Source organism: Cydia splendana, chromosome Z, assembly GCF_910591565.1.
Source record: "Cydia splendana chromosome Z, ilCydSple1.2, whole genome shotgun sequence".
In the NCBI taxonomy this organism is placed as follows: domain Eukaryota; kingdom Metazoa; phylum Arthropoda; class Insecta; order Lepidoptera; family Tortricidae; genus Cydia; species Cydia splendana.
Window position 1 is genome coordinate 13,711,818 of NC_085987.1, and position 26,301 is coordinate 13,738,118.

The 26,301-nt window shown below is 37.4% G+C and overlaps 3 protein-coding genes across 3 annotated transcripts in view; 2 read left to right on the forward strand and 1 right to left on the reverse strand.

Annotated features, from left to right (window-relative positions):
• Positions 1-1,700: 1,700 nt before the first annotated feature.
• On the reverse strand, positions 1,701-7,918 carry LOC134804476 (probable Golgi SNAP receptor complex member 2). Its single transcript, XM_063777524.1, has 4 exons — positions 7,539-7,918; positions 6,766-6,871; positions 5,724-5,907; positions 1,701-1,915 (listed from the first exon to the last, which is right to left on the reverse strand). The coding sequence occupies exons 1-4, from the start codon at positions 7,670-7,672 to the stop codon at positions 1,707-1,709; spliced, it is 633 nt and encodes a 210-aa protein (XP_063633594.1). The 5' UTR covers positions 7,673-7,918; the 3' UTR covers positions 1,701-1,706.
• The window catches only part of LOC134804457 (multiple C2 and transmembrane domain-containing protein-like), a 75,317-nt gene continuing 51,250 nt past the window's right edge, over positions 2,235-26,301 (forward strand). Inside the window, exon 1 of the mRNA XM_063777503.1 lies at positions 2,235-2,526. Within this exon, the coding sequence (XP_063633573.1) occupies positions 2,522-2,526 (5 nt within the window). The 5' untranslated portion in view covers positions 2,235-2,521. The remainder of the gene's footprint in view (positions 2,527-26,301) is intronic.
• On the forward strand, positions 8,186-12,119 carry LOC134804469 (neuronal membrane glycoprotein M6-a). The gene has a single exon (XM_063777518.1). The coding sequence runs from the start codon at positions 8,328-8,330 to the stop codon at positions 9,069-9,071; it is 744 nt and encodes a 247-aa protein (XP_063633588.1). The 5' UTR covers positions 8,186-8,327; the 3' UTR covers positions 9,072-12,119.

The following is a 26,301-nucleotide window of genomic DNA, read 5'->3' on the forward strand; positions in this document are numbered from 1 at the left end:
CCCAGTGGCGGCATAGCGCAATAAAAAAAAATCATAACTTTGGATGTAGGCAACGTATTATAAACAACTTTGTATTTTTATAAAGAGGTTTTCTAGAGAATTGATTTAATCATATTGATAAATTAATGCGTTATTTAATAAAACAAGGGAAGCTTTTTTATCGCTGTCCCGCGCGGCACATGTTTTGTTATGACTTAAATATACCCCCTATAATCTTCTTTGTCTATTGAATAACGGTTAGATTAAATTTACGACGCAATAGTGCGGTTAGTTGGGTATCGATTAACATCTAATGTAGACGCGGAAAGAGTTTAATTTATTTAAAAACAGGTAAGAATCTCTTTAGATATATTTTGGTACGACTACAATGACATTTGTATGGACGCTTAATACGTTGGTACATAGTTGAAATATAAATGTTTATTTTATAATAATAGTTGTAAATATAGTGTTAAAATATATAGTAAAATAAATAAGTGAATCGGTTGTATTGTGTAGGAAATATCGCTAAAAAATATTATTGGCGACATGTCGCGACTTTTGTATGGCGACATTTGTACGGCTATTTTGACCGTAAAAATGTCGATTGTGGGATACAAATGTCCACATAGTGCCATACAGATGTCGAGAAGGTGCCATACAAACGTCGTCAGAATCTTATAAATGCAACAAAAATAATAAATAGTGGCATATACATGTTGATACTGCCATATAATGTCGAAAAATGCATTATACATGTCAAAAGCGCCTTACAAATGGCTAAATAGTGGCATACAAATGTCGATCTTTAAACATCCATATCTAGCTAACTATAAAAAGTACAGAGGTGCCTCGTACAGTATATTTTTTGTTGTTAAGAACCCTTCCTAAAACGATGATTATAAATCAGATTTATCAAAAATAAAAAATTGCCATACAAATGTCGAAAAAACACCCTCTTCAAAAATTGACCCGTAACTGGTTACAAAACTCCGGTTACATACGCGGCCGAAGGGTTTGACGACTATGGATGCCACTGTACAGTCACAGTAATGATTATCGATACGGACAAAGTGCCAAAAGTATGTACTACTATATATACATATATACACTACTTTAATATAGCTACGGGCAATAAGATCCTGTATTACGTTAATATAGCTACGGGCAATAAGAACCTGTATACATATTTTTGGCACTTTGTCCGTATCGATAATGAATACCTTGACTGTATAGTAAGGACAGTAAACTACAAGAAGTAGATTCATGTCCAATCCATATAAAGCATACAAGCGTTTATACCGAGAAACCAGATTAGATGATGTCATAATATAATTCTACAGGACGACTCGTTCAACGCATAGCGTTGTATCAGACAATATTTATGCAAACTGTGTTCTGCATAGGTGCACTTCGCACTTAGACTCAATCTAAAATAACATACACAACACTTCCATTTTTCGAAGGCATCTTTAGGAACTAAATTATACGATGGTACAAAAAATAAAATATGATGTTAGTCAAAGAAGTTACTGCTAAATAACGTTGGCAGGTATTGATTTTATTTAACAATATTCATATTAAAAAACCGGCAATTTTGGATTTCCCTGGGCACAATATAATACCTATCCAATCCAGTACTCTCATAAAATAATTAACTTCCGGTAACAATTCTCTTTTTAACTTCAACGACCTCCTCAACAAGCAACTAAATTATACCATTCCATTTACGCCAAGTATATAATTACAAGAACGATTACAACGAGGGTGACGAACATTCCCCCAAACAATATATACTTATCTTGCGACACCCTCCTTTCGATGAGTGAAATCGTGGCATTGGAAAGTCCTAGAGTGTTGGCCAAGTCTATCAGCCTCTTGTGGGCTCCTTTTAGGGTATCCCTGTTGTACCGTAACGTCTGCAGTATATTCGAACCTGAAAACAAGTCATACGTCAATAAGATTTCGCAGCATGCAAAGATTACATTCAGACAGTATAAGGAATCTTTAAAAGTACATAGTCGCATCTGCCGCTAGTCAGGTCGAAAAGGCTAAGCTAAGTAATCAATTAGCATAACAAGTTCCACAATAATACACGTATATGACTCGATAGCACCTCACATGAAACTCGCGTTGCAACTTCAAGGTTGAATATTCAGAGAAAAAACCAATACCAAGCATTAGATTTCGACAAATACATTAAAACCGTAATATTATCTTTAAGTTGTATATAAAACGACCTTAACGGATGACGGCAGAGAAATAGTAATTATTAGCGGCACAGCTCGCGGCTAAGTAGCGGTGCAGATCTGATGTCGTTAATATTTAATAGAGCCGAGTTAACTCGCAGACCTCTTTTGCGTACTTCGGTAAAAAATTACCATTGTTCGACTCTTAGTCTTCAGATGCTCTGCGGTCACGCTAACCCGCCTCGAGCTTATATTCACAGCGCGATTCACGCACACCTTAGCAGCATATCATAGTAACGCAGTGAACAAAAAAAGTTGCATCCAGAGAAAAAGAAAAGAGCACGGCATATAGAATGTGGTAAGTGAAATTTCTTTTTTTGACACATCTTCTCAGCTGAGATACCGATTGTTTGTTGGAAACTTAGAAGTAACTACAATTGATTACATAGTGTGTCGATATTGCAGTGCATAGTGTATAATTATCTGCCACGCTATTTCCACCTACCTACTTGTAATGATGATGACTTGTATTTACGTTATCCCATGCATAACCTATGTGTCACTTGTTCGTGAACTACACTATGTTATGCTTGTTCGTTTTTGGAGCTCATAGGACAGAAACAAAAGGAATATTGCATAATTCCTAGTGATAAGTGAAGCTAATGTTCAAAAACAAAATAGAGAGGCTTGCTTTTTTTATGCCAATTTTAAAATCCGAAGCTATTTGCTGAGCATCTAAGGCTGTTTGAATATTGATTAAGAACAATACAATAATGTAATTACATTAATTATAGTTGGTCAAACCAATTTGTAGTCAGTAAAAACCAGGAAAACTATACTCATCCTTTTCTTTGGGTGCTAGTACTAGGGTAAGACAAAGATAGTATGATTCTCTCTGGCTATGATTGAAATGAGACAGTCCTTTGACAAACTATACATAACATTAATCATATTATGAATAATGACAACGTCGCATCCATAGTCTAATGTTCACTGCGTTAGTACAGATTATTACAAAACAATATCTATCGATTATATATATTTTTGAACACTCGCTCTTGCTACATTATAAAGGGAAAACAAAAAAATTTTTAAATATAACATATTTCTAATATGAGTGATACACAGCAATTCGGTTTACGTCTTTCCCATGGACATTAGCTTCAGAATGTAAAGCCAAATTTTCGTATTGAACCTTTATCTGTATAAAAGGGTACGTTTTCTATTGACATGTGAAATAAGCTCGTTATTTATATGAACACAAGCTGGTTACTATTCTGCCCTCCTAAGCCGAATAGCGCTATCTCAAAAAGAAATAATTATGAAAATGGAATTTTCAGTAATAGAAACTAAATTATAAGTTAGCAATGAATTTTCTTTTGAGATAGCGCTCTTTGGCTTAGCAGGGCAGTATTGTCCATTAAAAGCAGATTACAAGTGTCAACTTTGATAAATCTGTTTGATTCACATACATTACATATACCAATTACAAAGCGATTTAAAATTCAGTTTAAGTATGACAATGTTTTACCTACTACCAGCATCTAACAGTCTCATAAGGTGAGACAAACCCAAGGTGATTTATGGGGTTTTCAAATAAATGCAAGTTACGAACAAAGCGGCATTGCTGACTCAACCACGTAAAGTTCGAAAGAGGCGATATGAAATCACATTAAGAAAGAAACTGAATCTATCACACACGCTCTAACAACTGTAAAAGTACGATAAGCTTAGCTTCATGTATTTCTGAGCAGAAACAGGATACCATCCTGTGTGCATTTCGTGCTGGTATTTGTTCCGTAACGCAACTTCTACTTTACTTGTAGCTAAGTGGGTATAAGAACTAACAGCAACAGTAACACTCCAACCTGACCTGACCATTAGATGTATTAACTTAACAATAAGGTTTACGCATTCTCTATTAACAGTACCGAAGATGGAACAATCGGCATGACGGGAAAAATCGAGCGCCTAGGCCGCAAATAGAAATCCGCAGAAACGAAACATGTTGCGGTAAAATAAACGAGAAGTTTTGTAAGACTGTTGCCATCTTATGTACAGTCAGCAGCAGAAGTTGCTAAGCGGGCGAGGTGTTCAAAATGACCTTGACACGCTCTTATTCTCTTAACAATAATGTCGTGTCAAGATCATTTTGAACATCTGGCCCGCTTCAACTTCTGTTGCTGACTGTATGAGGACCTTCCCATGGCCCTCAAGTAAAATACGTGACATTCCCACGCCGAGGCACCACTTTTTTGTTGTCTATAAGGAGCTATTGGCACATGATAAAAACAAGTAAAGCTTACCGCGTCGCGTCGTAAAGTTCACCATGAAATAATGGCTACGGCGAATGGAGCGCTTTCACCTTCATTACACCGAACGACGGTGGGTGAAGTGGATTACGTACATAGAAAGACTTAACCACTTATTCATAAACGCGCTACAAACCTCAATTAGCTAATAATCGTTTGTCCTTATTTGTCATTTTGACTTATGTATTTGTAAGAAAGGGATAAAACATAATTTAACTAAGTCAGGCCCGTAAAGTTTTATGTATAAGGGGGTTAGTACACTCTGAGCATACCAAGTGGGCAGGGCACGCCGATTTCTAGCCGAACGTAGTCGTGTTTCAATGGTTTGGTAACAATCCTACACTGAATAATATCCCCGGTCACATTCTTTATGATTGTTATATCCTCTAAACAATGTATGTTGTGTATATATTATGTATTTTAGCTCTTAAGCTATTTATGATAGAGGCCTTGTATTTAGCTATCAAAATCGCTGCCAACTTAGCTTGATCTAACTCTACTTACATAATTATAAGCTAAACCAACAAGGCTAAGACAATTTATTTTGATATAAATAAGTCTCGCGATGCAGTCTGCTATACTGGTTTTTTATTTGGATACTACATATACCACGTGTCCCAAAATTCAACGATAAGCTGGTACCAGAAGATGGACCTGCTCATGACTACACGAGGAAAAAAAAATAAAAAAATATATCTCAATTTATTATGGAATTACAAAAAAATGAAAATCGACACCCCTTATGGTATTTTTCACGACCATGTCTACAATTTTTCAAATATTTCTGATTTTTTTTTTGTATCGGCAACCTAATTAGCACTGCTATCCACCACAACCCTTAAAAATACCAGAATACATGTAGTTACGATTTTAATTTTTTTTTGTAACTCCATAATAAATTGAGGTATATTTTTTTTATTTTTTTCCTCGAGTAGTCATGAGCAGGTCCATCTTCTGGTGCCAGCTTATTGTTGAATTTTGGGACACGTTGTATATGCATAAGCTTACACAGCAAAATATTGGATGGAAGAGCATAATTGAAATCGCAATTGGCAGTATTGTTTCATATGCACACATATTATTATTAACAACAATTTTAGAGCAAACACCTTAAGAATTATGTATAAAGCCAAAATCGTCCATTACCGCCTTCAGTCCTACTAGAGAAGAGGTGTACCGAGACGCTCATCATTTCTGACATGGGGAATAGAATATGGAGAAAAAAACAGCAATGAATTCTTACCAGTGTGTATCATTTCGTCAACATCCCTGTGCGAGTTGTGCAGCGACTGCTGCTCCTGCGCCAGGTAGTCGACGGTGATGGTGTGGTCGTGGCCGGGCCCGAAGCGCCGGCTCAGCAATTGCTCCCGCTCCGCCAGCTCCTGCTCGCGCCGCCGCCGCTTGTTCTGAGCGTTGTTCAGCGACGCCTACAAATTAAATCATTGGTTCTCAATATCTCTCTAATTAGTATAATTCTATTGATCTCTAAGGTTCTATAGGGGTAGGCGGGGCTCACAAAGCCCTGATAAAAAAAACTAACAGGTTTCATACAAAGGAGAATTAGGGCATCACGAAAACTTTTTTCCTTCCAATAGGGTCTCAAAATATTTATTTTATTTGAAATGATATTGTCGCGTTATGTAATCATTGAGCAACACAGAAATAAATGAACATTTCTTTTGGCACAATTGAATAGACTTCCGCAAATACTTAAAAGTAAATAGCTCTTTTTTTAATTTTAAAACAATCATATAATATTTAATGCAAACATTAGCATGCTTGTTAATAGAGAAATTGCTTTTATACTTCTACAGGAGCCACTTTAAGTAGTGTACAATGTCTATGTACATTGTACATATACACATTTATAAGAATCAATTGTGAAGCGGGTAACACACCTCTTTGTATTTGGCCAATTTAGCATCTCTTTGCTTAGCATAGAAAAATTGATAAATGTCAAACCATACGCGAATACGGCAAAATATTTGATATTATATATAATTTAATCTAGGAATGGGTAATATGGGTATATCCATACTTCAATTTCCTTTCTGACCATGATAAGATAGCATTATCTCTTTAGGGTAGTCATGCTGATCATGCAATATGCTTTAAACAATAAAGTATTTATACCAAAAAGTAGCACCCAGGTAAATAAGTCTCACTCTGTGCTCCACCGACCTTCTGTAACTGGAGTATGTGTACAAGCACAAGAGTTAAACAAACAAAAGAGCTTGTAGACGGTCTTCCCATATTATTAAACTTTTAAAATAAATTAATGATACCTGAATATGTCTGTTGTCATATTTCAATTGGTCCACTCTCATCTTTGCCATTGGTCTGCTGTTTATAGGAGTTTTGAAGACAAACACATCTAGTTTCTCACAGTGCCTGGAATATATTTCCAAGATATTAGGATTTTTCTATATCATGTCTTTTGCTGGGTCCACACAAAGCAAGCATACGCACAAGGATATTGCCTCGCATGTATGCTCGCTTTATGTGGACCCGGCTCTTTATATACACTTAAATCTATCCTGTATCAAAGCTCATTGTTCAGAGTTTTTCAACATTGTGTCATTGCAGGGTCAGAGTAATATTTGGAAGAAGAGACTGCTCCAGTAGAAATCATCAGTATCAGGGATATCAAAAAGTAACAACTTTTCATTTGGCCTGTTTACAGTAGCCCTTATGGTAAAACTTTAGGAAAGGAGAAGAGTCAATATAATACCACTATTTGCCGACCCATCTTATGATAACTACAAAAGGTTTAATTTTTAATATGTATGGTGTATGCTGCCATAGAAGTATATACGTAAATTTAATAAATACCACTATTATAGTAAATTTAAAGAAGTAAACGTTATAACCACTGATGTTGGATTTGAGCACAAGAGAACTACCTAGTGTTGCTCTTTAAAATCTTTATTATACAATAAAGATTTAAAAGAAAAATCTTGCTTTATATATCACTCTTTTAATTTATAAATAAGATCTTATTGAACATATATTACTTATAGGTTTTGTTAAATAACATATGGTTACAATATATACTTACGCGTTAATGGCATTAATTTTTGATTGAATGGCATTTTCGATTGACTCTGCATTGTTCACATCCTTTTCTAACTGTTGAAATAAGTCCGATGCTTCTTGTATTAACTGAGTCGTTTGATGGTAGAGAGTTTCCATTGTAATATAATGTAAAAAATTCAAAGTGTTGTAACCATGTAAACTTAACGAAACACTGTGAAACTATCGCATGCGACGTGCTTTTTTCTTGGTTTATATTTAGATAACGTGTTGAGTTGATTTTATATATTTCAAAGCGTAATTTTATACGATATTATTTAAGAATTTAAGTGGATATTATAAATAATTAAATCTCCAACATCACAAACATAAAGTCGTGTTAGTGATCTGTCAGTTTGACGTCGGTCGGTCGTCGATATTGAGTGAATGAGTATTGAATGACTGAATGGATTTGGAATGAATATCGAGTCAACTGACGTGTCATGTATTAATTCGTGTGTATTGGTTTCCTTCTCAGTTTATTAAGTTTATTAATTTTAAATGTATTGCGATAGTAGCTTTCATGCATAATACAAAATAGCATAACAAAAATAATAATAGTATAAAAACCTAAAAATTGTTTTGTTCCGTAAACTACGACTCTATGAGTAGACAGCAGACGCACAGACAATTTGAAGTCTTTTTTATCTGTACTCTGAAAGTCTTGACTTGACTCAAACACTCTTGTGTTGATGAATCACTTAACTAAATTTTGGACTAAAAACGGAAATAAGAATCTTTATTAATACTTATAAGTGACAGTGTATTCTCCAAAATGGCATGTCAGGCGTGTCTGACCCGGGTGCCTTATGCCACCCTTATAGCAACCATTATGTGCTGCATGGGCGTGGGAGTGTTCTGTGGCACTATGTACAAAGGGTCGCAACTATCAATACAGATGTTCGACCAAGTATTTCACTTTCGGCTGATATGGATGGAAGCATTGAAGATGATATTCGTCGTCGGCAGCGCTTGCATGGCAGCCCTAGGGCTAATGCTGCTGTGCCTCGGGTGCTTGACGACGGGGGCGACGCGGCAGAAGGTGTACCGGGCGTGGCGCGCGCGCGTCAGCGGCCGCGTCTCCTGCGCGGTGTTCATGGTCATCACCTACATACTAACCTTCACCTGGGTCGTTCTGCTGGGATTCCTGGTCATAACGACATTCTTATTCACCATTTTCTGGAAGCTCTGTTCCAAACCTGAGAACATCAAGTTAGCGACGTGCATTGACTTCACGCAGTTTGATTTCATGTTCCCTTCCAATGTGAAACAAGAAGACATGAAAATCTGTGATTCACAAATGATGAAATTTTTTTGCAAAGATTATGTGGAGAAGGCAGAATTTATGTTTATTTTGGCTATGGTGTCCTGTGTTCTTGTAATACTAAGTTTAGTTCACTACCTTATGTGCCTGTCTGCTAATTATGCACACATTAGAGATCATGAGAAGTTCCAAGAACTACAAGAGCTGCAGTACTTGACAAACCCTGACCTGCATGCATCTAAAGATCGTTTCTAGTACATAGCCCGCGCACCCCTTCTGCGCTCTCTGGAGGCCACTACTAAAATGTGACATTAATAGAAAGAAAGATTGAAATTCCACAGTTCTGTGTTCACCTACATACATTTATGTAATTGAGAAAGACTGACCAGCAGTGAATTAGCCCTAAAACATTGTAATGTAACATCTTGAATGATATAGTACAGGGGTCTCCAGACCCCGGACTGCAATGCATTCCAATCTGGCCCACCGACACCCAAACCGAGTGCCCACTGTCCGGCCTGCTTGAGCCAGGCTCCAGGGGTCAGCATTCATTGAGAGTGGAACTGTTCCTAACAGCAGCAACCAGACACCCTGACACGCAAAAAGCGACAGTGGCCCGCGCGAAATTTTCTGAGGGGTAATATGGCCGTCAGGTAAAAAAGTTTGGAAACCCCTTATATAGTACATTGTGCAACGTGGGGGGTAAGCGGAATATTGTACTGAGGTGAATTAAAGACTCAAGTAACAATATTCTTACCCCCGGAGTTACACACAATATTTTTCATCACACTTGCATAGAAAAAACTAAATTTTAAGTGAAATCATATTTAAATACGGTGACACTTAAAACATTTATCTGCCATATTGAAATTCTTTGGCAGTGTGGGCATCAACGGCACAGACCCATCAACATTAAGCCACAATTGAAAATTGTTTAAAAATATTTTAAACTGCTATTAAATTAATCAAATTAAATATTGTTAAGCATAAACAAAAATATTAAATAATAAACGTCGGTATTTTAAAAGTAAAACTCCTTTATACCTTTATATGATTTGTATGAGTTTGTGACATAATTAAAAAAAAAGCTATAACTCCCTAGGGAGCTATAGCTTTTTTTTTTTCACAATCCATAACTCCTGCAGGAACAATATAGGCCTTTGTCCTTCAGTACACCTGCATGAAATAAGGTATTATATTCGAGCAAGTGCGATGAAAATATTCATTCACATCTTTACATATCTAAAATGACTATGTGTTGCTGTTTTGCACTGGTACTGGTACTAAAAAGCAATTTTGTGTAATGAAGTTTGACCCTAATGTTCTGAATTACTTGTGCTCAAAGTTTTTCCAGATGAATGACTGTTCTCTCTTGATATATTGTTAATTGTGTTGCAACTTACCTTCTGCTTTAGCAACTATTGTTTAGCAATCAACTTCCTACAGTACTTGTTACAAAGTAAACATTTCCTCTTGCTATCCGAAAGGCTATGCAGGCAGCCTATTTTAAGTATGTATTGTAAATAGACTGATTACTATTTGAGTTTGGTCCATTTTCCTACATTCCTCTAGTTTTAAGTGATATGTTATATTGACTTAAGTGTATTAGTAATTGTAAGGAACACTGAGTGGATACATTTTTATATATTTAGAATAATATATTCTATTAAATAGGTGCTTTTACTATTTTTTCTTTTGGCTTTAAAGTTCTCTCTTTTGACCCTTTTGGCAATGAGGACATGACTTTAGAATCCACCTGATAGCTATGGGCCACTTAACATCAGCTGCTAACAGTTTTATATTCTTAGCCATTTTTTTTTTAAGTTTGTGTGGTATGTTTTTATCCTCTCAACATATGATTAGCCCATATGGTTGACATTAAGTGTACAGTCAGGTGCAGAGATAACTGCAAACAAGTTTCTATGCATATCCGCCTCCCCCACCTCGGGGGCAAGTTATCTCTGCAGCTTACTGTACAATATTGTAAAACTTAGGCCCATCAGAGTTCACATTTATGCCAATAAGTTCACTATAATTTCCTTTAGTTCAACAACTATGCACTTTGCAACATAGCCTTGCTTAAGTAAATGTAACAAAATAATATTACATTTAAGTAACACTAATTCTTGTTCTTGTTCTGTTCTTGCTCTTGTTCAAATTTTTTTTTTAACCTTTTGGACGCTAATGTCCGATATATCCGCACCGCAGATTCAACGCCAAAGACTGATTAATCGGTCACAGACCACAGAGCAACATAGACCTACGTGCATGTGTATAAAGTTCAATTTCAGTTTTGACACTTTGGTGACGTGGCGTCCGCGTGACAGCTTTTGTGTTTGACACTGCGTCGAAAAGGTTAAATAAATTCAACCAATTACTCCAGGTAATCCCAGCTGTTATCACTAATAGTGACGGATGGTTTTTTCCCATCTCCATTCCCAGTGGTAAATTGCCATTACCACTGGGAAAAACCAAAGTGAATTAATGGTAATTATTAGGATTTTTTCTGTTGGTTCCAGTGGTAACAAATGAGAATAAAAATAGTGGTGGTGTTAATTTGGTGTTAACAGCTGGGAATAACCAATATTCCAAACTTAAATGTCACAAGCACAAAGATGGGTACTTACCTAATGTATTGTTCAAAAAACTTGAAAAAAAAAATTCATATTTAAATGAACTAAAATGTAATATTTGTACAAATAATAACTAGTACTGATAGTCATAGTCTCATACGAATGCACATTCACATCAATGTACTAACCAACAGTGTCATAAGACTAATACAGGAATTTTATGCTCTTTTTTCGTATGCGGGTTAACCGTTTACCTTTTTAAATCTAACATTTAATTTAAGATAATTATGTTCCAACTTAAATAAAATAATAAAAAACGGAACTGAATTGATAACCAAAGATTGGAACTGAAAATACGTATAAGTTGTAAATTTAACCCTTTCAGTAATTTTTCCAGTTGGTCTTATACGTGTACTTATGTCTTATGACAAGATGAGTTAGCAATGTTAGCATGGTGTCTTTTTTTTTGGTACAATGACTAATGTTGACTGATAAAACTAAAAACTAACATGTGCAGTAAGTACTGTCATGAATCATGTCGATGCACTTGATATCTACCTAAAATAAGGATTCATATACTTTCCTTGTGAAATTTGACAGTATTTTCCTTAGGTTAAAGTAAATTATAAATCTTTGTATGCATTTTGCCTAGACTTATGTTGTTAGCAATAGTAATAAGTAGGTAATTAATATGATTTTTATATTAATAAAGGTTCTTTACAGAAAAAAAGTTTATTTCTAAATATTGACGGGGACCAATGGACTAAAAAAAATAAGCCCGCAAGCAGGCAACGCACATTTGGTCACGGTTAGGTGCTATACAAGTAAAGGCTGCGTTTCCACCAGAGATGTGCGAGGATGCGTTGCGAGGGATATGTTTGTTAAGAACCAATATAATCACTTTATTTGTTGTCTACGCTCTACATGCAGTGATTCTATTGGTTCTTAACAAACACATCCCTCGCAACGCATCTTGTAGTAAAAACAGCAATGAATACAATTTAAAGTACAACACCCTTAGGACCTTGTATTTCTACCTTATTGTCCGCCAGCTAAAATACTCGTATTTAACAAATGATTTAACACTAGCTTTGCTTTCTTGCTTCTAATTAGACAGCCGACGTAGATGGCGCTGTGCTGCTCATGAGCCATAGTAAAGTAATCCATCCTTATTACACACCTGTCCAGAACAGGAAAAAAACTCCCACCTGTTACCCGTGGTAACTGCTGGGAAAAAAAACAGTATTTACCACCCACTCGGTTTGGTAAACCCACTGGTAAAAGGTAGGGATAAAGTTCCCAGTAGTTACCACTGGTAACTATGTAGTGGGAATAACTCTGTTTTGGTATTACACGCTTTTTACCTTCTTTTTAGGCCTACTGTCCACGGAAGCGTAGCTTGCATAGACGCGTATTCGTCACTGACGAATATGCGTCTATGCAGCTACGCTTCCGTGGACAGTAGGCCAAATCGCGAGGATTCATTTCGCAGTCAACTACATACTAGGTAGAAACAACAATGCCTCGCTTAGGTACCTGTATAAGTAGGTAGCTATTGAAACCAGGAAGTCATGGTAAATGCTATAGGTACTAATCTGCATAATATTATTTCACACCTACGTATGTGCGACTGTGATGGTTGTGAAAATAGTTCTGATTATAACCTGTGACTTGGCTCAGTACAAGGGTCAATACCAATTAATCCTCATAACCGTCTGCACAACGTGACTTGGTTTTGTTAGCCTGCTATGAAATTGTGAAGTAATTACATCATTTGTCATCTCGATCTCGACCGTCCATAATGGGTTCACCTCATCAGCTGTTGACGCTTAAACTGTCTAAATATTTACCATGTTGGAATACATAATAATTGTAATTTATTCCTATTAAATATTTACCCATTCGATATTATTAAGGGACGTAAGACGCGTATACTATGTACCTACTATGATGTTGAGCTAGTGCCTAGGCCTAATATATGTATAGGGGAAATTATTTTTCATTTATCGGCCTTACCTACTACCTAGGTTGTTCTTTTATACCGGTTCTTTTCTTAAGCCTTTATAAGCATACTCCGGATTTTTGGGGGCAGGAATGTTTTAGACTATGGCTATTAGTAGTAATATGTAGAAAGTAAAAACTGTAAAAAAAGAAACTAAGTATTAGAAAATTAGAAGCCCTTTTTTATATCATAGTTTCTACTCGTCGACAGTAAATGTTGAATTAAGATTTCGTATACCAAACTGCAATTGTGTACTTTTAATGTATGCTGGGCTCCCAACTCAACTGTAATATTCATTTCGAAACGGTTTAGTCAACTATAATGAAATTGACCAATCACAGCTCGCCGCGGTCAAGAGGACGAAACAAAACCATAGGTAGCTCAAATTAATTTTTATGTTAGGTTGTATAGTAGAAACAATTTCTTCATAAGTTAGAAACGCTCATCTGACACCCTTAATAAAGCAACATCCATAGACTACGAAAACCACATAGCGTTGCTTGCTAGTCTCCATAGGCTACGGTGGCCAAAATCGAGAAAAAAATTATCTAGAAATAAAATTTAGCAAGGAGCAAGCACCATGCAGAAGCCTCATGAGTTACGAGAAGGTCGGCCGGGGCGCGTACGAGTATGAAGGTATCACGGCTGCTCGCGTATCTTAGCTGTGTATACCTACTTTTGGTTTGTTTACCTATATGATTCTACTAGTTTAGTATTATTTTTGCTGACTCGTAGAAAAAGTATTGTATACAATAGTGATATAATCAAGCTTTTCAATCTCGTACCTCACAGGCAACTCAGTAAGCTTCATTGCCTAAACACTCTCTATTATATCCCGAAAAGCTCTCTATTACGTCACGATTGTATAAAATACTATTTTAATTTCCAACTTATTATTATATTTATTTCTAGTAATTTTATGTAGTTATACCTATTATGAGTATTATGACTACAAAAATGATTAATCTTCGTAGCACTTTTTTTAAATTTCAAAATAAACGTGACGGAGTAGAAAAACATCTTCGTCACGAATTTAGGTATTTAAGACTAAGAGTCGGTTGCACCAAACCGTTTGTCACCGTTAAAGCGATCGCAAAATTTTATTGTATGGGAAGTTTCATAGATCTCTGCGTGACGTTGAACTGCGGTTGGTGCAACTGGGGGGCTACCGCGAAAACCGAAATCCGCAAATTGCGGGGATCTTTCTCTTTTACTTCAATGAAGGCGTAATAAGACTGACAGAGAAAAATGCCCGCAATTTGCGAACTTCGATTTTCGCGGTTATAGCCTTGGCCCGAAGTATTCTATAGAGTAGCCATCACACGCGTGCTCCCGTGAGGGACAGAACATACCGATGTCCTTTTAATAAAATCGAATTTTGAGATATATCGGAATAAAAAAACCGGACAAGTGCAAGTCGGACTCGCCCACCGAGGGTTCCGTACAAATGTAACTTATTAGTGTAGTAAATAAAGGTAGTGGACCTCGCAGTAATTCCTCAGCCAGAAAAAACTTTACAGTATGATAAAGTATCAATAAATAAAAAGTATTGTATAAATTTCCAAAGAATAATAATAATAGAATTAAAGTAAATACCTAAAGTCTTAAATCGTTAATATCTTTTTACGGAAAAATGCTCCGTTCAAACTTTCTTCACCAGACATATTCATGTAACGTATTGCAACAATATATGAAATATCAAAAAAATATCCCAGCAGAAATACCAGTATTAATAAAATAAAAATTTGTGGCGTGTCTTGGTGTGAGAACTTCTCCTCTCACACTAAACTAATCACTGAAAACACTGTGTATAACAAAATACTTTAATATCAAATACAACACAATAAAATAATACAATTACAATAAAAACAGCCTCCGCTGACAATATTATTTTCTCGAACAGAGAACCGTCATAACATTCTATTCAAACATCCTTCAAGATTCAAACCAGCCAGTCTGTCAACAATTGCCTAGGACTCTTTGCTCTAACACTCCTCCTCAATTGTTTTCCCTCAGACATCCTTTCCTCATCCAAACTCTCCTGGTTCCTTTCACTCTGACTAACGAACAACCTTTAACACACACCCATCTCTCTACGACAAAAATCATGCTTCTCTCTAACAACGGCTTTTGTCAAGACATCAGCAACCATTCGCTTTGTTTCTAAGTACGCCAGCGAAATTGCACCATTTTCGATTGCTTCTCTAATAAAATGGTAGCGAACATCAACATGCTTAGTCTGCTGATGTTGCACTGGGTTTTGTGCAATTGCCATAGCGGATTGGCTGTCCGTATGTATTGTTATGGGCGACTCCTCTTTTCCCATAATTTCTGTAAGGAACCTTTGAAGGAATATGGCTTCCTTGGCAGCTTCGGATAGGCTCATATATTCAGCCTCAGCTGTTGATAAAGCTATACTCCTTTGTTTGGTACTTTGCCATGAAATGGCTCCCTTTGCCATCATGAAGACATTGCCGGAATATGACTTTCTGTCAACAAGGTTTCCACCATGATCTGCATCGGCAAATCCTCGTATATATCCGTATGTCATGTCCTTGGAGTACTTGAGTCCCATGCTTTTCGTACCTTTAAGATACCTCAGTATTCTCTTTGTAGCAGTCCAGTGAACTTCCTCATAGTAGTTACAAAACTGACTCATAAAATTTACTGAATGTGCTATGTCAGGTCTAGAACACACAGCTATATACATCAGTGATCCTATCAGCTCTCTGTAGGGTATACTCTCATCAGGTGTATATGGCTCTTGTGGTTTCTGAAAACGTTGGCCTGGAACTCTTGCCCTAGTAGCATTTTCGTTGGGGCCCACGGTGCCAACGGTAGGGAAAACGTTGGGATGAGGTTCGTTCCGTAGCCAACATTAAAATTTGTATTGGCCCACCATCGCATTTACCAACATTCGCTGTGGCATAGATGCCCAACAATGGGCCTTTGTGTATTTTGGTACCGTTGGCTAAACAACGATAATATTCGTTGGCCCAATGGTGACAAATACCCCATTTACCAACATTGGCTGTGGCACGGATGCCCAACAATGGGCCTTTGTGTATTTTGGTAACGTTGGCTAATCAACGATATCATCCGATGGCCCAATGATGACAAATATCGAATTTACCAACATTGGCTGTGGCACTGATGCCCAACAACGGGCCTTTGTGTATTTTGGTAACGTTGGCTAAACAACGATAATATTCGTTGGCCCAATGGTGACAAATACCGAATTTACCAACATTGGCTGTGGCACGGATGCCCAACAATGGGCCTTTGTGTATTTTGGTAACGTTGGCTAATCAACGATATCATCCGATGGCCCAATGATGACAAATATCGAATTTACCAACATTGGCTGTGGCACTGATGCTCAACAACGGGCCTTTGTGTATTTTGGTAACGTTGGCTAAACAACGATAATATTAGTTGGCCCAATGATGACATATATCGCATTTACCAACATTGTCTGTGGCACTGATGCCCTACAATGGGCCTTTGTGTATTTTGGTAACGTTGACTAATCAACGATAATATTCGTTGGCCCAATGGTGACAAATATCGCATTTACCAACATTGGCTGTAGCATTGATGCCCAACAATGGGCCTTTGTGTATTTTGGTAACGTTGGCTAATCAACGATATCATCCGATGGTCCACTGATGACAAATATCGCATTTACCAACATTGGCTGTGGCACTGATGCCCAACAATGGGCCTTTGTTTACTTTGGTAACGTTGGCTAATCAACGATATCATCCGATGGCCCAATGACGACAAATGTCGCATTTACCAACATTGGCTGTGGAACTTTGCTTGTGGCGTCACTAGATGGCGTTACTGTCTCCAAACATCGAAGTTATAGTTATTTTCTCGATTATTCCGGATATAATCATAATATTTTTTAAAAGTAACTTATAAATGTAATAGCTATAACTATAAAATTTATACATTAATTTTAAAAATTGCATTTTACCAACATTTTCTCAATTTAAATCTCAAAAAACATAAATCTCGCTTACGAAGTTTTGAAGTGCGGTTAGTATATATACAAATTAGAGTGTATTGTAAGTGTACTTGCTTCGGCAGTACATATACTAAAATTGGAACGATACAGAGAAGATTAACAACAACTGCTGCCTAGGACCTTCATGTGGGTATACAATTCAATGCCTACCGTAGTGTAATTGTAATATTTATCACCAAAGGCCCAACGTCGTATTACACAACCACTTACCTAACGTAGGGTAACTGTAGGACTCGTAAACAAATGCCCATTACATAATTAGACTGTAGGCCCACTATAAATTACACAACTATTTACCTATGGTAGTATTGTAAGAATCCTACACAAGGCCCAACGTTAAAGTTACAATGTTGGCCCTTTGTGGGACAAGCTGTGTTGGGCCTCCAACCTGGTGCACGACTACCTATCGACCTACCTGACTTGCCGTTGGGTAATTGTTGAATTTGCAAACAGAAGCACAACGAAAAAATTGCCCTTTTTTATTTTTTTGCAGTTGGCCCTACAGCAAGCCATACGGCCAAATGTAACAATTAACCAACCATCAAACAAATGTGTATAGGCCCAACCACGGCCCAACCAAAACCACAACCGTTGAATAATTGTATGATTTATTTAAATAGGCCCAACGAAAAAATTACTCTAATGGCCCTCTGTTGGGAATCTTCAGGAGGGCCTTTGTTGAGGGCCCTCCAGCAAATCGTACGGCCAAATGTAACAATTAACCAACCATCAAACAAATGTGTATAGGCCCAACCACGGCCCAACCAAAACCACCACCGTTGAATAATTGTATGATTTATTTAAATAGGCCCAACGAAACAATTACTCTTATGGCCCTCTGTTGGGAATCTTTGGGAGGGCCTTTGTCGAGGGCCCTCCAGCAAATCGTACGGCCAAATGTAACAATTAACCAACCATCAAACAAATGTGTATAGGCCCAACCACGGCCCAACCAAAACCACCACCGTTGAATAATTGTATGATTTATTTAAATAGGCCCAACGAAACAATTACTCTTATGGCCCTCTGTTGGGAATCTTTGGGAGGGCCTTTGTCGAGGGCCCTCCAGCAAATCGTACGGCCAAATATAACGGTTGCCCAACTAATACGTAAACAATGGCCCAACCAAATCCCTACAAGAAAATGCTATTAGGGTGGTGTACTAACTGGCTTGCAGTTTTCCATTTTAAACCTACGAAGGACTTTGTCTATGTATTCCTCTTGGTCGATTTGGATATTTCCGTTTTCTTGTTTAATTCGCATTCCAAGAAACAGTTCGGCCTTTCCCAAATCCTTCATCTCAAATTTTGCCTTCAGTCCATCTTTAACATTTTCCAACTCAATCTTGTTGTTATATAGTATCAAGATGTCATCTACATATACAGCTAGAATTATCGTGTCCTTTTCTGTTTTTCTTATATAAACACACGACTCATTTTTACATCGTTTGAAGTTAAGGCTCTCCAGCTCAACGTGTAACTTCAAATTCCAAGATCTTGGTGCTTGCTTAAGTCCATATAGGGATTTCTGGATAAGACACACGTAGTGTTCCTTCCCTTCCTCTTCGAAATGTGGTGGTTGACGCATGAAGACTCTCTCATTAAGACTTCCATTTAGAAACGCGGTTTTTACGTCCATGTGATCAATTTGTAGACCGAGATTAGCCGCTAAAGCTAGAAGAAGTCTCATTGAACTGTGTCGCACTACCGGTGAGAAAGTCTCGTCGTAATCTATGCCTTTTCTCTGGCTAAAGCCGCGTGCAACCAAGCGAGCTTTGTAACGAGTTTTATTCCCCGCCTCCTTTTTGATTCTAAATATCCATTTGGAATCAACAACGTTGCTTGCTTGTTCAGGCTTTACTAGAATCCACGTTCCGTTTGTCTTCAGTGCGTCAAGCTCCTCCTTAATCGCATCTCTCCATTGTTGAGCATCCTTTCTGGATAATGCCTCTTGCACTGTAAGCGGATCATCCACCTCTGATGTCGCTTGGTAGGTTACATAATCAGGTAACTGAACAGGTTTTCTGTCTCTGAGTGGATATCTCCTTTCTTCCACTAAAGGTTCAACTGATGTATCTCTATTCTCTTCAGCTGGTAAAAGTTCTACTGATATATCTCTATTTTCTTCATCTGATCTCTCTTCAGACGAAGCCCAGTTTTCTTCACAATCAGATATTTCAATATGAGCATCATGACCTCCATCATTTGACTCCAGGTTCTCTACCTGAACCCTTTGCTCTTGCTGAACATTTTGCTGTAGAGTTTCCCGTTGCTGAACATTATCTCTTTGCTGTGGAGTTACCGGTTGCTGTACATGATCTTCTAGGTTAATTGTAACGTGCTGCTTCTTCTCAGGATCATGAGCCCTTGCACCTCCTTCATATTTTTGGTTCTCGAAAAATACTACATTTCGGGCTCTATGCAGCTCTCCATTTGAAGGATCTATCAGCCGGTACCCTTTTGACTCTTCGCAATATCCTACAAATACCAGCTCTTTACTCTTCGGATCCCACTTGGTTCTCTTTTGATCTGGTATGTGCATATATGCCTTGCATCCGAAGACCTTGAGATGACTTAGATCTGTCTTTCGTCCAGTCCACATCTCTTCTGGCGTCATCTCCTTTACCGCTATAGTAGGACTTCTATTTTTTAAGTATACAGCAGTGTTTACTGCTTCGGCCCAAAAACTGACGGGAAGTCCTGCCTCTTGTAACATTGCTCGGCTCTTATCGGCAATCGTCCGATTTGCACGTTCGGCTACACCATTTTGTTCAGGCGTGTATGTAATGGTTAGCTGATGCCTTATTCCATGTTCTTTGAGGTAGGCATCCACTCTCTTGTTTACGTATTCAGTTCCATTGTCAGTTCTTATTACTTTCACTTTCTTTCCTGTTTGCCTCTCTGCTAAATTTATAAACTCTTTTATTTTTTCAAACGCTTCACTTTTAGCTTCAAGAAAATATACGAATGTTTTTCGCGAGTAGTCATCGATAAAAGTTATATAGTACCTATGACCCCCAATAGACTTACCACTCATTGGCCCGCTAATGTCCGAATGAATTAGCTCGAGGAGCTCTCCAGCTCTAGTAGCCTGGTTACGTTTAAATGGTTGCCTAGTCTGCTTGCCCATCAAGCAGGCTACGCAGTCTATTTTGTAGTTAGTAATGTTTGAAAAACTCACCCCTGTTGCCATTTTGTCTCTCAATAAAGTCAGGTTACGTACACTCAAGTGCGCCATCCTTTTATGCCAAAGCTCCATCTCGTTTCCAATTGTAGACGCCAGTGCAACTGCCTGTGAGGAACATGTCAGTTTATAAATGCCCCTATCATGCTTTCCGGTTACACATGGGTTCCCTTTTATAGAACATTCATCAGCATTATAAATTTCGCAACCTTTTTTATTAAAAACCACAACCTTATTTTTAGTATTGACCATATTGCTCACACTAAGTAAATTTGAAGACAAGTCTGGTACATACATCACATTGCTGATACTAATATCAAGTGAACCATCCTCTACAATACCAAAACCTTCTCCAAAAACCTTACCTCCATTCGCGCAACTCACTTCTACCTCTTTGTCAAAATTCACAAACTTATCCATCCAGTCCTTCCTGAAACTCATATGTCCTGACGCTCCTGAATCTATTATCCACTCGTCTTGATGAGTCTTCTCTCGATCTACACTGCTTAGTGCTGTCGCCATATGATTCCTCTTCGATTGACGTGGATTGTGTGGACAGTCACAAGCTTTATGCGGTCCCTCGCAAATGAAGCATTTGACAGTCCTCTTTTCTTTGGACTCTTTGTTCCTCTGAACAAATTTCTTATGAGTGTTGTGATGCTTTGATGAAGTGAGCGCTGAGCTCGAACTAGGCTTGTTACTTGGGCCTGCACTCATTTTGTTCTCATCGAGTTGCAGCAGTTTTGTTTTAACATAGTCCGAAGTTAAGGTTATGTTCGCGCTCTCCAGCGCCAACCTCATAGGCGCATATTCCTCAGGTAGGCCTTGTAGCATGAGTGCTGCTAGTAATTCGTCATCGATTTCTTTATCTAAGTCTGCTAGTTGGTTGCTAACTTGCATCAGTTCAGTTATATATTCAGTTATTGAATTAAACATGTTCAATTTTAGGCTCACTAGCCTTGACAACAATCTACATCTATTGTTGATACCTTTATCTTCGTAAGCTGCTTTCAGATTATTCCACGTCTCGTACGCCGTAGTAGCTTTACGCACGTGCACCTTGCACTGACTCTCGATCAGTAAACATATTTTGGTTCGCGCTCTCTGATCGTTTCTCTTTGCCGTAGCATTTGTAGTGTCAGCAACTGCCTCAATATACTGCCACAAATCATCGTGCACCAATATGCACTCCATGTCAAACTTCCAGGTATTCCAGTTATTGTTACCTTGCAATTTCTCTATGCTCGGGAGCCCCGGTCCCGCATTCCGACATGTTGGTACTCATTGTGTTGTTACTCGAACGAACGTAGGACGTTTTAGGTAGGTAGTTCATACCGCCGTATTCCTCTAGATCCAACATAAAATATTTCTCTCTGAGCTTTACACTAGTGTTGTACCTTGTTCATGATTAGATCGATCAGATTTTTGGAAATCGTGCTTCCCATAACCTGTGAGAACTTCTCCTCTCACACTAAACTAATCACTGAAAACACTGTGTATAACAAAATACTTTAATATCAAATACAACACAATAAAATAATACAATTACAATAAAAACAGCCTCCGCTGACAATATTATTTTCTCGAACAGAGAACCGTCATAACATTCTATTCAAACATCCTTCAAGATTCAAACCAGCCAGTCTGTCAACAATTGCCTAGGACTCTTTGCTCTAACACTTGGACCGGAAAATTGCTATGCCTAATTTTTTCACTGGAATGCCATTTTATTGCCGTTTTATACCTACAAAATGAAAATCTAAAAATTTTCAACTCTCAGTTTTTAATAGTTCTATAATACATACATTTCGATACGCATTTTTTTTTTTTACCCATTGCGCCAAGTTATATTCTAAGATCATATAAGAAGAAAAAAATGACAGAGCAATTTTCCGATGAAAATGAGCGTCAAAAAAAAAGGAAGTATCATAAAAAAATATTCCCATGTTTGACAAAACTTTTAGATTTTTTTCTAGTATCACATACTGATACAAATAACTTATTTTGTAAAATAATTTTGGACTGAGGAATTACTCGGTTCAATATATAATCAGATTTGTGTTTTTACCTAACTTAGGAGTGTTTTTTTTTGGATATTTATATGTTAGTCTCGGCTCATACTATACAATAACCAAGCTAAATTTCATCGACTGAGAAATTAATGCATGGGTCTCCATACAACAACTTGCTTCGTTTACTACACTATTATTATTAATTTTCATTTTATACAAATTGATACTTTTGAGTTTTTTCCCATAGGTACTTGCAGTGTAAGACGATATTGCTTGCCAAGTTTCATAGTTTTAGGTCTACGAGAAGTACCCTATAAATGTTTATTCTCTTGAGTGTCGAAGTCTCGGTTTTAAGCGGCATAAACCGCCGTATCTTTTTTCACTTATTTAGGGCCAGTTGCACCAACCACATTTGACAGACTAATCAACGTCAGCCGGCGCCCCCGTCCCTTTACTATGAAACTTTCCATACATAAAAATTTAGCGAACTCTTTAACGATACGAACAGTTTGGTGCAACCGACCCTTAGAAGGTAGATTTTTTTACAGCTTCAAGTTACCGTAGACCTGAGTATTTAAGTATAGGCAAGCCCACTGAAAGCGAGGTGAAAGTAGTATAGGTAGGTTATTGGCTGATGCGTATTAGTTCTATCTTAAATTATTCTATTTTACAACTGTGAAGCCTGTTCACTAAATGAGATCGTAGAGAAAGGTACCAGTCATATTTTGAATCAGTTGGCTAACCGGTGTGTCTTTGACCCTGACTAACCGTGGCATTAATAGGTGTATTAGCATAATACGTTTGAATTACATTTATATCATTTTTATTATTTCTATCACTAAAAATACTACCTTTATTGAGCTAATATCAGATATTTATTGGTGGTGGGGTGCATTTAAAGACTTCATTGAAAATCCAACTGCTTTTCAATGCCAAGTCCTGCGCTGGGTGCAATACGGGCGTACGTAACGTTAACAAGTTTTTAAACAGTAGGTACAGTTGCCGATTTGCGTTCAAGAATGTGACTTAAGGTTAAAGTAGTTATTCGCCGCAAGTTATTAAAGAATCGCGTGTGCTTGTGTTTCGGATGGACAAAATTATAATATCATAATACTCGTAATGTTATGGTAAGTACCTACAGTTAATACATTCGCAAAATGTTATAGTCTGTATGTTTTTCTTAGATTTACTTATGTAGGTAAAACGAAGCAGAAGTCGCCAACCAGGTGGAGAATCAAGGTGATTTCTGGGTCGTGACCCTGAACTACTTTTTCTGACTCTGTAAATGATCCACATTATCATAGTAGTATTTGATCAAAAGATAATTAGTTTAAATTTTCAAGTAAAATTATAATCTTATACCATCGCCCACACTGTTAGCTGTACATCGGTGGACCTTAGGCCTTATGTAATAAGGTCCACCGAGGTACAATTGTACAGTTAGGAATGTTGCTGTTTGTACCTAGGTACCTAGTAATCATGGTCGCCCTATGACTGTTGACATACGCAGCACACGCTCTGTATGGAAAGCGACATGACGTCACATTGAGTAGGGTGACCAAATTGTACCTATTCAAAAATGATTTTTCTACTTGTCATCTGAAAAATAATTATTGTTATTGGTGATAAACAATAATAGCAATAGGTATAATTATAGACTCATCTTTGTATTCTGTATGATGTCTTCGTTGTCTTGCTCCGCGACCCTGAACTCACTCTGCAGATTCGGATGAATTTATCAAATTGATAAATCTTTTCGTATTTTATTTGTATATTTATTTATTGGGATATTCGTGGTTTAGTTGGACAAACTTAAAGGCATGATTTGAACCCTCTATTTATAGGAGCATTCATACATTGGCCATGTCTCGAATAAAAAACCGGCCAAGAGCATGTCGGGCCATGCTCGGTGTAGGGTTCCGTACTTATACCCGCCCATCAAATTAGGATGCCTTAAACGGGGGCTTAGTTCGTATCATGTAGGTAACAAGCAAATGCGATTGAGTACCTACATGTTAGACCAAGAAAAGTCTGCAGCGATTTTGATAGCCCACGCCGTGATGTGACAGTGTTTTTTTTAACGTCAAACTTTTATGAAATTTTGACGTATAAATAAAACTTGCACTGCGTGGGCTATCAAAATCGCTGCAGACTTAAAACTTGGTCTAACTCTACCTACTTCGAATTCGACGCACTAAGTATGTGCATATTTTTACTAAGACGGGAAGGGTTTTCATTGAATGTCTTTATTAAGTACTGCTTTCATGATTTTTTGTCATATTTATTAGAAACTTATGGGTATAGTTCAAAAATTAGAGCTTGGTCTCCTTAAAAAACGGACTCAAGTGGGAGTCAGACTCGCCCACGAGGGTGCCGTAGAAAATCATTTTTTGTACAAATATTAGTTTTCAAATTTTTAGGTTAGGTTAGTTGTAGGTTAAGATAGTAGAAGAGCCGGCCGCAAAATTTCTAAGCGACTTCATACCACGATGAAATGCACAATGTTTTCCCATAAAAGTGATGCTAAGTCCGAATTCGATAGTCTGCCACGGCGGAACTTGCCGAAAGTACGAAAAAGAAGGCCACTTCCGGTGCGAAAAAAGGGGGCTGATTTAACCCATCTGATAACGAAATAATAGTTATGGCAGTAGTTAGAAATTTACATGTAGACACAGAAAAGCGAAGTCTGCCTGTATTTTTTTTGCCGGAAGTGCTTGGCAGACGCTCTCAAAGGTGACCATCGGGACCCCTGAATTAACCCATCTGATACCACCATGAAACCAATTCCCGTCAGTAGGTATGAACCCTCATGTCAGGAATATATAAGTCTGCCAAGGCTTTTCCTGCCGAAACACTCTGGCAGAGGAGATTATGTTAGCAAGGTGTACATCAGTTACCCTACATTAACCCATCTGATACCACCATGAAACCAATTCCAGTCGGTAGGTATGAACCCCCATTTCAGGAATATATAAGTCTGCCAAGGCTTTTCTTGCCGAAACACCTTGGCAGACGAGATTATAAGCAAGATGACCATCGGTTACCGTACACTAACCCATCTGATAACACCATGAAACCAATTCCAGTCGGTAGGCATGGACCCCCATTTCAGTATTCAGTATTCAGTAATTTATTGCTTTCATAGGTACATTACATAAGGTGGTACATTAAAACAAGATCAACTATGAGCCCTGCAAGGGCACTGCAATTTACATTTTTAATTAGCTTAATAACTAACTAAACTAATGAAATATAAATAATTAATAATACTATTTCAATAATAATAATAAAACATTAATAGGTGTGCTTTTACTGACATTTACATGAGATCTTTATTTTTATGTTTATTTCTAATATGTCATTATTGGGCATTAAAATTAAAATTATGGAACTATCTCTTGCTTGGACTATGATTCAGTTACTGTCATTATTGTCTTTTAGGTATTCCTCAACTTTCTGTGTAATAAGTTTTGTCCACAATAAATTGTTTTAAAAATTTTATGAACCTCGTTCGGTTGGGCTCATTTTTTATGTGGTTTGGCAATTTATTGAAAATCCTTATTGATGTGGGATAAGGTCCACTTTTATGTATAGCTAATTTCAGGAATATATAAGTCTGCCAAGGTTTTTCCTGCCGAAATACCTCGGCAGACGAGATTATGTTAGCAAGGTGTACATCAGT